Here is a 12,675-nt window from a genome sequence, read left to right on the forward strand (position 1 = left end):
CCCTTTTTTGGAGGGTTACATTTATTACAGCCTTTAATTCTTTCCACACTCGTGAAAGTTTCTTCTAACTGACTCGGACGGACGATGTCCTGCCGTACGCTCATCCAGGGTGTGGCCACCTTTGGGCCTGAGGTCATCGGGAAAAGGCTCCAGGACAGAAAAGCAGTGACAGGACTTGGAAGTTATTTGGTCGCACAGATGAATTGATGGATTTGTGCTGCAGGCTTGATTGAGTTGTTTCTTCTGCTTGTTGTGGAGGAAGGATTGTTAAAAAGAAAAAAAAAAAGTCTGAAAGTATAAAACTATGTCAGTGTAGTGCAAATAATGAATAAGAGTGCAAAATAAAAAATCAGGCTGCTTGAGGCTTTGTGTGCACGCCTGTGTGTGTGTGTGTGTGTGTGTGTGTGTGTGTGTGAGTGTGTGTCATCATGTTGTGCAGCAGCGACACAGATCATGAGACGGAGTCGCAGTGACTCCCGGCCGCCACTAGCAGGCCGAGGATGAGTTGCAGTGCTTCCCGTGCTAATTACATTCCCAGTGCAAACATAAACCCTGCTGTTGTTCAATCAGCTGGGGAGCTGCAGCAGTGCCTTGCTCACTGGCGCCACCCACAGGCACTGGAGAATCTAGCCGCACATTCGGTCGTCTGGAAAAAAATAATTGAAATTAGTGATTTTTTTTAATTCATTAATTGGCTTAATAACGCAGCAGCAGAGCTAAAATATCTGAAAACAAGATTGACAATTTCATTTTCAAGAAAATTTAATTCAAAATTTCTTTTGCAAATTGTCAAATTGTATTAAAATTACTTTACGTTTGAAGTATTAATACCTTTTACTCAATTTACCCATCCTAAACTCACATATATTCAAATATATATATATGTTTGCCATGCATATGTGTGCGTGCGTGCATGACGTGGTTGACAGGGTGTAAAAGTCCTGCAAACATGACACAACTTCCCATTCAAATCAGTGGCAGGCCTGTAATTAGAGAAAGTGGCTTCTGTGACAGACTGTGTGTGTGTGTGTGTGTGTGTGTGTGTGTGTGTGTGTGTGTGTGTGTGTGTTCCTGTTTTCCGACCATGTAGGGCAGATGTTCTCTCAGATGTCTTCTTCTTATCATCCGCTGTGATTTTGGATCAGAACACCACTTTTGTTCCAGATTTAAAAACTCAGATAAATGTAAAGGCAGCTGCACTCCATCACAGGCACACACACAGACACACACACACACACACACTGCATGCCCTGTGACCTCAGATATGAGCTTTGCTGCCAAATATGGTGGAAGTTAGGTGCTGCAATGTATAAACACACATGCACACAGGCAGGCACGCACACGCAAACACACATACACACACACACACACACACACACAGTCCACTGGAGCATTTGGCTGGCCAATGATGGGAGTTTGCTGGTAGTTTTATCGTTGGATAATTAGTTAGAAGAAATGGCTTGTTTGGTCTTTAATCAGAGACTCGTGTATGTGTGTGTGTGTGTGTGTGTGTGTGTGTCTGTGTGTGTGTCTGTGTTGGATCGGTCCCGAGTCCTCAGGCTCTTGCTTGAAGACGTCCTGAACAGCAGCAGCAGACACGTCCTATTTTTTCCTTCCTTTCCACATCACTTTGTTTTCATGGTTTCTCTGCTCAACGTCTCCTTTTCTTTGCATCTGTCCTTTATTTTACTCTCGAAATGTTTCCCCCACACACACACACACACACACGCGTATCATCTTGGATAAATCTATTGACTGCTGCTGATTTGTGGTCATTTCCTAGAGGTTCCCCACAAGCAACATGAAACAAGCCCTGGTGATTCTAAGAATTAGCAGCAGCAACTTTTAAAGACCTGTTTGTTTTCTTCTCGCATCAAAACAACAATCAGGTTGTCTTTAATATTCCAAAATGTCTCTCTTCGGAGCTGAAGTTCGTGCGCCTGTTTAGTTTGGGGTTTTTTTCCCCTTTTGCAGCTCCGCTTGCAGCTTCCTCGAGCTCTTTAGAACCCACTTGACATTTTGCAGCATAGATCATTTTGATCATGACCGCTGCCGCCGGGTTATCAGACAAATCCCGCCCAGACTAATTCCAGCCGATAATATCAGAGGATCAGTTTTTACTGCAGATCTTTTGATAAGACGATGAAGACAGATTTGCTGGATTTCCTCTCACGCTGCTGCTGCTGCTGCTGAAATACTCTCCAGTTATTCCCAACTCGTGTTTTTTTTTTTTTTTTTTTTCTTTTTGTAAGAACATCGGAGAAACTCCTCACATCTCGGGCTTAAGAGCTTCTCGTGGGAGACGCAAAATTTCCTTCGTTTCTGTTTCCCTTTTTTCAGCCTTCTGCAGCAGTCTTCCTCTTCTCACCTTTTACCTTGCTTCTCTCTCTTCTCCCTTTTTTTTCCCTCCTCCTCTTCCTCCTCTTCTCCCGACCTCCTCAGTAAAACCATCAAGGTGAAAGTAATCGACGACGAGGAGTACGAGAAGAACAAAACCTTCTACATAGAGATCGGGGAGCCGCGCCTGGTGGAGAGCGACGACACCAAAGGTCAGGAGGGCGTCGGACGACGTCTCCGCCGCCGCCGCCGCTGCTCAGGGCTGCATGTTCACGACCGGCGGAGGCGGAGCTGCACCTGATTGGACGCATGGCTTCTAATTCCGTCCCTCCGAGCGTGACGGTGAACATGCAGCCTGGTTGTGGTCCAGCTCATCCCACCACATCCACTCCTCCACCACCGTGTGTGTGTGCGCGCGTGTGTGTGTATGTGTGCGTGTGTGTGTGTGTTGTTTCTTCATTTACTTGTTTATTTTGTGTGTTTGCAGCTGACATCGTGACCTGTTGACCATGCATGCATTCACCACCTCCCTCTGTGTTGTGTGTTGTTGTGTACGTGTGTGCCCGTTTTGCAGGAAGACCATAACGGTTAGGATCTTAGACCGGGAGGAGTACAATAAGCAGTCCTCCTTCCACCTGCTGCTCGAAAGCCCCCGCTGGATGCGCAGCGGCATGGAACAGACAGGTGTGAGAGCCAATCACGACCCGGGAATCCCCAGTCAACAGGCCCGTCGCCGGCACGACGTCTCGGCGTTCACGTTGCAGGATTGTCGCGCGGCTTTAATGTGTCACTCAAACTGAACCGAAGAGGCTTAAAACTACTTTTCATCTGCAGTGGAGCAGCCCTGTATTATATTTTTAAAAAAGGAACTGTAAATCTTCTTTAAAAAAAAAAATAATTAGCATATTTAGCCCTCTGTTTACAGCCTCCTGTGAAAACAAGCTGGGAAGCCAGTGTCAGATCTCAACCTGGCTGGTGGTTTTTGATGCCAACTGCAAGAGGGATCGGTGCCCTTTGTGACATCACAAGGCACCGATATTATGGACTTGTGTTGGCGCACGACTTCTGAAAAGTCGATGAAAGGCAGAAGCAGTAGAGGGCGGACTTTTCTCGTTTCTGGGAGACTCACTGGCCCCAGATTATTGTTTTGGAATGTGGCTAAATATATGGCACCATAAACTTAAAATCACCAATGTTTAAGCAATTCAATGAATTAGATTTCCATACCATGAAATGCACTCCAGTTCACCAGGAAAAAAATGGAAGAAACAGATTTAATTCTTCAATTGCACTTCAAAACTTGTGTTTCCGATCACAGTGTCACCAAAATGAACGAAAGATGCAGCTTGATGGACTGAACACCACATCTTGTGATCGATACGATCCAATATTTCCCTCTTCCTGTTAAAACACCTGCGCCTGGGCTCTACCAGCAGCTCCTAGAAACACAGCGCCAGCAGGAAAAGAATTCTCTGTGAACGAACAAGGACGTCGTTGCGCGCGTCGCCTGCTCAGATTTAGACCTGCTGCTTCACTTGACAGGCAGACGATCTCTGGGGAGCGAGCAACGGCGAGAAGGAAAATGGTAACAAATGTCTCAGAAAAAGCCTCAGACTAAAGGGGGAGGGAGTAGGACGTACGTAGAGTCGGGATCGTCATTTTCAGCGTTCATATTTATTTTATTGCACCGCCTAATGTGGCGGCGCAGACGAGAGCACTTCAAGGCTGCCGAGGGAGAGAGGGGGGAGAGAGAGGGAGAGAGAGGGAGGGAGGGAGAGAGAGAGGAGAGAGAGAGAGAGAGAGGGAGGGAGAGAGAGGGAGAGGGGGGGGGGGGGAGGGAGAGAGAGAGAGGAGGAGAGAGAGTTAGAGAGAGAGAGAGGGAGAGAGAGAGAGCAAGAGAGAGAGGGAGAGAGGGGGGAGAGAGGGAGAGAGAGGGAGGGAGGGAGAGAGAGAGAGAGAAGGAGAGAGGGAGGGAGGGAGAGGGAGGGAGAGAGAGAGGGAGGGAGAGGGAGAGAGAGAGAGAGAGAGGGAGAGAGAGAGAGGGAGAGAGGGAGAGAGAGGGAGGGTGAGAGAGGGAGGGAGAGAGAGAGAGAGAGAGCGTGATAACTTCACTCGTAGAAGCGACGTGAGGAATCAAACCGCCGCCGCCGGCACGTGACAGCATGCAGGGCTGCTCTCTGATCGCCGTTTTTTAACAGGCCTGTTGATTTGGGATTCAGGTCAAACACACACTGGAGCCACTTCTGCCGCTCCCTTCTCTCCCTCACTGCTTTTCAGTCTTTCTCCCTCGTACTTCAGCGCCGCAGCGCCAGGTTCTTCCTGCTTCCTCTTCCTTCCAAAACCTCCCACTCTCCTTCACTCTCCGGTCCAAACAGAGACGCACGCACGAGCTGCACCTTAAAACCCCCACAGGAAGAAGATGCAAGAAGAAGTGGCTGCTCATATGATTAGCATGAGTACTGGATGCCAACAGAAGAAAAAAAATACATCCTTCAATATATTTAAATGATGCTTATTAAATTAAAAAGGAAACTGGTAAACTGCACATAATCTGGAAACTAAATTGACAAATTGAAGCCAATTAAATTTCCATTCCACACTGTTTCCACTGCGGCCAGCAGTAAATCTGAGGTACTGATTATGAAAAGTGCTGGAAATGAAAGAACAGTAGTATATTATAGTGGCGCTGATCGTAAAATAATAATATCAACGTGTTGAATCAATATCAGCAAAAAGAAAAATGGCAATTTCAGATTTGTGTGTTAAAGTGAAAAAAGAAGCATTTATTATTTCATATAATCACATTAAAACATATATGGTACCTAAACAGGCCAGAAACTAGGTGCAAGTTACACCAGAACAGCCTGGTGGCGCTGTCTGAAGAGACTTTTATGCCCTTAAAATCGCTTTAGCTGCACTGTGTACTGGGTACACTCTTTAAAAAGTGGGTCTGTGTCTCTCTCTCTCTCACACACACACACACACACACACACACACGCACGCACGCACACACCTGCACGAAGCAGCGCTATCAGTGCGGTAATGGATGAGCCGTGTGTTTACCAGGCATCAGCGCTGTTTACAGCGATGAGGGGATCAAAGTCAGGGGGCTGGAGATCACATTATCACAGTCAGGAGATCAAACACACCTCCGGGACACACACACACACACACACACACACACACCAGAGAGACAAAGAGCTCAGTGCCTGCACTGTGACTGTGTGTCTTCCTGTCGACTGGCGTCCTCTCAGTGTTAAATTACCCTCACACAGATCACCCACGACCTTTGACCCCTCCCTCCGACTTTCCCGTGTAAATATTTGCACCGTACCCACATCAGAGCCATATTCCATATGCACTTAGCGCCTTATCATTGCCATCAGACTGGTGTGTCAAGCCTGCGGTCTCGGTATCAGAGACCCCTTCACTGACTCTCTGCAGGGCTTCTTTCCAAAGACCTTCTGCCACTCACTGCTTCAGGCCCCGTTTATAAATATTTATGCGGTTCGGCCTCGCGTTTACACCAAGCCGGCGGCGTTTTCACTGAAACGCTCCTCGGGGTGGAGACGTTTGAAAACGCCACCTTCCCCAGATTCGTGTAAACGTCGAAAACCGATCTTTTTTTTTTTTTTAGAAACGCCAATGTCAATTGGGTTGCCAATGCAACCTGAGCGGCCGTGAGGTGCAGACGACCACTCACAACCCAACCACGTCAGACAGCAGGCCTGTCACTGCTACTACTGATCAGCCTGCAGTCTCCCATTAAACCTCCACCACAACAAACCGCAAACAATAGTGAACAATAACACACAGTGCTCGTGGATCCATCCTGGATTGTGTGCAAAGTGAAAATAAACACAACCAAAACGATTTGCAAACCTCCTGTTTTACTCTCTATCGATTTTCTTTTGGGTCGGCTGACTGGGATATTGAGGCAGGAAACCTAAATGACAACAATGTTAGCGAACTATGACTAGCACGACTCCCAGTCAACCTGAACATGGACCTTTTAAGGCTCTGTGTTCTGCAGTAACTCGAAGCAGGAGTTCCACTCGTTTATCTGTCGTTTATCCTCACCGTCTTTCCACCAGCGATCTTTGAGCATGCCGTGCTTCAGGCACTCTTCTTCTTCTTCTTCCACATTCAGGGAGTAAACTTGCAGCGCCACATCATGCCTGGCATAGGTACTACATTGTTTTCAGTTGTTTGCAGTGTTTCCGTGTAAATGGTATTTTTCTGGATTTTTTTTTTGGGGGGGGGGAGGGGGGTTTTCGAGAGCATTTTCGAAAATGTGCGGTTTCAAAAAAATCGGCTTCAGTCTAAACCCCTTAAAATCCTCCCACTGCGCACTGTGAGGACGGCCTTAGGCTGAACATTGTCCAGAGGAGGCCGTGTCTTTCCACTTCGGGGTTGCCAGTGAGCACTTGGAACAGACAAACGCAGTCGTCTCTCCTTATCCAAACACGATAGAATTCTGTTTTATCCGCCACTTTGGTGTCTGACTGCGGCGGAGATGAAAGCGAGATATTGTTCTCCCTCCTCTCTTATTCTGTTTGTGTGTTTTGAAAGAGGCGGCTGGAGGATGTCGGAGGAGAGGGGGGGTGGGAGAGGGAGGGGGGGGGGGTCGGGAGGTTCGCTTGACTCCGCTTCAGACGCAGGCAGCGTCTCGCTGGAAGCGAGCGAGCTTGACGGGATTAATGTAGCAGCTAAACAAGCGCATGCTCTGACATTTGTTCGGCGCTGATAAGAGTCGCAGCGACTCCCACAAGGCAGACGCTGCTGCAGTTCCCACCACCTGTCTGAGACGCCGAGCGCTGCCAATGAGGCTCTGACTGAAAGTGCTCCCGACCGAGTGAACGTTCCCGTCAGCCGAGCGCACTTGGAGAGAAGCGGTGGTTGTAGAAAGGCGCTGCATTGTTTTGTTTTTTTCTTGCTTGTTTGCTCGCTCGTCACCTCACTTACAGGAAGTGAGGAGATTAAAGATTCCGCTGCATAATTAATTGCATTAATTATGCACAGACAAGTCTATGAAGTCTATTAAAAAAAAAACACGTTTGTTGGCGTTGGAACTCGGTCCTCTTGGTCCCACTGCAAGTCCATTTATGCAGGATGAAAAGATGCAGCTCTGTGGTTTCACTCGTCCATGAACCCGACTCGTCTCCGCTGCTTGTGGAGGAGTTTGGCTTCTTTTTTGAACGGCCTCCAGAGAAAACGGAGGCAGCCGTTCCCATTTGTCTCCGCGAGCGTTGCTGGATGTTGAAACCAGCGGAGCCGCTGATAGGACGATCCGTCATCTTTATTGTTTATTTAAAAAAAAAAAAAAAAAACTTCTGACGCTGGAAAACACAGAACATTGAGATTGAACGGCTTCACATCCATTTTGATCATCTTTATATCTCATCCCGGAACAATGCTGGTGGTTGCAGCCGCCTGGCGAAATTGATCATCCAATAAAATCTCCGGAAACGCAGCATTTAATTAGCCCTCAGCTTACTGCCTCCCGCTAAAAAAGAAAGCTTTGATGGGGGTCGTAAGAAGGGAACATTTGAGTATTACATCCTGAGCTTATTGGGATGTTGGGAGTTCAATGCCACATACTTCTGTTCAGAAACATTTCTGAAATAAATAAAAACTGTGGCACTTGAACTGTGGCAGCCCATCAAACTTCACGTCATCAAGAAAAAAGCGACACAAACAGAAAACATGACAAAGGAAGACTAATTATAGGACTCGCTCTCGTATTGCAGACGAGGGCGGCATTTTCATGAAAGAACGCTTTTGTTTAAATTGACCCACCACATCCTCTGTCATCCTCAGGAAGGCTTGGCAGGAAAAAAGAAAGAAAGAAAGGAGAGAAAAGTTTGACAAAAGCTTTTATTCGCTGGGGGTTTGGAGAACTTTCTCAATGACTCTGTGATCTTGCGGATGTGTTAGATTTGGGCCAGAGCACGACCAGCCTGCGGGGTGTGTGTGTGTGTGTGTGTGTGTGTGTGTGTGTGTGTGTGTGTGTGTGTGTGTGTTTGTGTGTGTGTGTGTGTGTGTGTGTGTGTGGGTTGGGGGGGGGTGCCGCCTGTGAAGTGAAGCTCTGTCCGTTGGCAGCTAGCGCAGTGTGAGGGGGGTGTAGGGATTCGGGGGGCGGGGGGGCAGCGCCCAGAGCCAGAAAGACCAGCTAAAAACACTCTCACCCTGCAGAGGGTGACGACCCGCTGTCCTCTCCCTCACACACACACACACACACACACACACACACACACACACACAGGACAGTGTGAGTCGTGACCGCACAGATTCACAACACTGCGTGAGATTGTAAGTCACCCTCACCGCCCCCCTGTTGTCCCTCCCCTTTCCATGCCGTCCAGTTTGATGATGCCGTTGGGTCGTTGATGCATTAACCTCGCTGGCGCTGAATTATGGGGGGGCCCAGTGGGGGTGTGGGGGGTGTAGGGGGTTGACGCGGCCCCGGTAAGCAGGTCATGTTGCGTTGTGCGGCGCATCAGGCCGTTTAGCGCCGATAATTAGAACACGCGTGACGTCTGTTGGACACGAGCTAATTGGCCCCTCTGTTGCCGCGTTTATATATTTAGCAACACGCTAATGCATTTTAATGAGCCGCTGAAACGACAGCGAGACGCTCATCTCGGCTCGGCTGTGCAAATAAACGCGTTTTGGCTCAGGCGGCGCAGTGATTGAAGATCAGGACAAATACAGATGGAGGGATGGAGGGAGGGATGGAGGGAGGGATGGAGGGAGGGATGGATTAGGGATCGCAGCGTTACATCATATCACGTGGCCTCACACACGCATAAAAACGAAATAAAGCATTTCATTTTATACACTTTGAGCCATGACTTTGCCCCCTACTGGCTGCGTTACGTTGTTAAAGCCCATAAACCTTTTTGATTTTGAAGAAGAACATCAATAGTAACAAACGACATCATCAGTATGTACACTACCAGTCAAGTTGTTTGGACGCATCCTTCTGATTGGTTGGTTTCATGTTTCATGTTCATGACTATTGACATTGTAGATTGTCACTCAAGGCGTCAAAACTGTGTGAAAGAACTCTGATGATCTAGAATAGCCACCCTTCATATAAAAATACATGATAATGTATTTAACATTTTTTTGTTTGGCCACATTAATCCTCATATCTCGGTCATATATTCGATGTCTTCAGTGTGCATCTGCAGTGTAGAAAGCAGTCAAGATAAAGAAGACACAGGTGCATCCAAACAGTTGACTGTATTTTACCGTCTTCTTTGACAGGGTTGCAGTTGCGCTGGCGCTGTTCTGTTTTACTGTTTCAATGTCAAAGGGAAAATTAGAATCAACCTCCATTTCTAATACTTTTTTTTTTTTTTAACACTGTGACGCTTATGAGTGAAAGTACTTGAAAGACACTGGCGGAGGTAAAGGAAACCGCTGAGGCTGTAAGTGAGAGTGCGGCCGCCGTTGAGCTCCTTTGTTAGAAGACGGCGGCAGCCTCGCTGTTTTACAAGCGCAGAGTGGAGGATGACGATAAAACGCTCTCACCTGCCTCACTTTGGTCGTTTTCTGACACTCGTTTCATCAAAGCAGGAGGCCGTTAATTAGAGGGAAGTCGAAGAACAGGGTTTGAACGTCTTGGAGCGGCCACAGGGGGGATAATAATCACACAGAGAACCTGGAGGGGAACGTTTTCAAGTCTTTCAAGTGTTTCTTCTCCATGGATTGTAGCTGAGGATGAATTAAGAAGGGAAATCAATTTGGAGGGTTGAGCAAAAATCAATCATGATGTTGCTCTGACAGTGTCAGCGTAGCGTCGAAATATTTTGTGTGGTTGTAAAGTCGTGTGGGTTTTTTTTTTTTTTGCACAGGCACAACCAAAAAAAAGTAGGAATTGAAACTTTACTGAGGCAGCTCGACGGCGTTTGTGTTTGTCTGCAGCCGCTTCTTGCTGTTGACTCCACAGAACAGAAGGAAAGCTTTATTAGAGCCAATGGAATTGATGAGCAGTGTGTCTGCAGTGACGGCAGCGTCGTGACACCGTCATGCGCACGGTTATTTCTCTGGCGACTCGCCTCCCCTCATCCACTTTGGAGCCGTGGCTTCTAAATTGGTTGCATCAATCAGTGTGATGTCATTCAGAGCCAGATTATGAGACGGTTCTCATTACACACACGCATAGTGTGTGGACGCAGATTTGACAGGAAGCCGCATCCCGTAATTCAGTCAGGCCCTCTCTCACACACACACACACACACACACACACACACACACACACACACAGACCCGAGCCTATAGAGACACGAGCAGTGTGGTGGGTGGGTGGGTGGGGGGGGGGGGGTTCCTGCCTGTCACATTTATCCCCCACTGTCCTCAGTGTCAGATATTAATTGAGTTTAAGTTCCGTTAAATTGCATGTATTGATGTGTGTGTCAGTGTGTGTGTGTGTGTGTGTGTGTGTGTGTATTATATCATTGTATCATAAAACATGCCATGTTATCGCTCTTTAATCGTCTCCGTGACAAAACCAAGATTTAAATTGTTTTATTTATTTATTTATTCATTCGCTCATTTATTTATTTATTTATTTATTTATTTATTTGCATGATTACTTTGTCTCCCAGCTGATTGGTCTGTTTAACCAAGTGATGCGTCATAATTCCACAGCTGAAAGTGATTTCTCTCACATTAGATCGCAGAGGGAACTTCCAAGCTAATAACGTGCAACTCGCGCACACGCACGCACACACACACACACACACACACACACACACACACACACAAATGTGCTCTTTAATTGTCATGTTTCAACACAACGCAAATGGAGGGAAAATGCCTTGGAGACTTTAGAATTAGAGCTCCACCACTCACATGAGGCGAACAAATGACCGGCGAGCTCTCTGAAGACCCACAATGCATTGCGCCATGATCAAAGGCAAAAGCGTGGATAACTGTTTTCCCTGTGGAGAATTGATCAGGCTCTTTCAATCATTTTTTTTTTTTTTTTTTTACCCACCGCCTCTTCCTGTTCAGTCCCACTGCTGAATTTCATGGCTGACTCCAGCTTCTTCTTCATGGCCCAGTGACTGCAGACACCAGGCAAATAAGAAAGACCCCCATCAGTGTTGCATTTTCACCTGCCCTCCTCTTTATGTGCACATTTTCCCAAGAAAATTGCATCTGTGGCTCTGAGAGCCATATTTCTCTTGGGATGCCATTTGAATGGAAACACCCCCCCCCAACCCCTCCCCCAGCAACCCAACAAAATTACCACCTGCGCATCCTTCAGTTTTTCCCTCACCATGATCCCCCCCCGTCGTCTAGAATGGATGAAGGTTCTTTTTGCTTGGCGCTTTTCACACAGACCCAACCAGAGTCTCGCTCCTCACGTCTCCGCCTGTCGCCCTTTGGTGTTGTTTTCTTTCAGAGGAGCAACCGAAGGAGGAGAAAGAGGAGGAGGAGCCGCTGGCGGGGAAAGACGAGGAGGAGCGGCGCATTGCCGAGATGGGACGTCCCATGCTGGGCGACCACGTCAAGCTGGAGATCATCATCGAGGAGTCCTACGAGTTCAAGGTATCAATTCACGCTTCCTTTAAGCCTCTCTTCAGTTTGTGTCTCTCTCTTATTTTGGTGCCTATTGTCTAATAGGCGCATTATGAAACAAGTCGCGTCATAATTGTAAAGCACATGATTTGCATGTGTGCATTTGTGAGCCAAGAGTCGCACAATCAAACAAGACTGTAACCCACAAGCCTTCCTTCCATACACAGCCAAGCGTCCATACACACAGCAAACAACAGCATAATCACTGTGTGCGTCACTGTGCTGCTCCCACGCACACTCTCAAGACAAGCGTGGATGTAATTATTGTGTGTGTGTGTGTGTCTGTGTGTGTGTGTGTCCGTGCTAATGCACTGTCTTTGCGGCTGCTCTGACACGGACAGACAGACGGTTAATAACGGCCAGCAATAGCTCCTCCACTCGACACTTTGCTGCACTTATGAAGCGTTTTAGCCACATTAAAGTCAGCGTGCGCGTGTGTGTGTGTGTGTGTGTGTGTGTGTGTGTGTGTGTGAGTGTTTAACTGAACCCCTATAGATAGTTGGAGAGCTGAAGTGAAGTGAGTGCAAGAGGGTCTGACGTAACGGAGCGAAAGAGGAAAGTTAACTTTGTGGAGGGTCGGCGCTGAAAGTTCCCTCTGAAAAATGTGCATCAACTCCATTTAAAAAGACTGAAAGATCCTCATGAAATACATGTTTGTTTAAGTTTTTTTTTTGTTTTTTTTCAAAAAAAAGGCTCCTTAATTACCAGCTGAACTTCATCATTCTTCCTCCAGTGGAACTGGGC

At 47.3% G+C, this 12,675-nt stretch overlaps 1 protein-coding gene across 3 annotated transcripts in view; it reads left to right on the top strand.

Moving 5' to 3' along the window:
* slc8a1b (solute carrier family 8 member 1b) overlaps positions 1-12,675 on the top strand; it is a 102,690-nt gene that overhangs the window by 75,202 nt on the left and 14,813 nt on the right. For 2 of the 3 annotated variants that reach the window (XM_076046287.1, XM_076046288.1), the window contains exons 5-6: positions 2,912-3,021; positions 11,756-11,901. In XM_076046287.1, coding sequence (XP_075902402.1) covers positions 2,912-3,021; positions 11,756-11,901 — 256 coding nt within the window. Of the gene's footprint in view, positions 1-2,442; positions 2,550-2,911; positions 3,022-11,755; positions 11,902-12,675 lie in introns of all 3 variants that reach the window. The other variant, XM_076046289.1, reaches the window with a different exon arrangement.

The sequence above is a fragment of the Nelusetta ayraudi genome, unplaced genomic scaffold (assembly GCF_046127955.1).
Source record: "Nelusetta ayraudi isolate G7.1 ecotype Tasmania unplaced genomic scaffold, CSIRO-AGI_Nayr_v1 ptg000089l, whole genome shotgun sequence".
Taxonomy (NCBI): domain Eukaryota; kingdom Metazoa; phylum Chordata; class Actinopteri; order Tetraodontiformes; family Monacanthidae; genus Nelusetta; species Nelusetta ayraudi.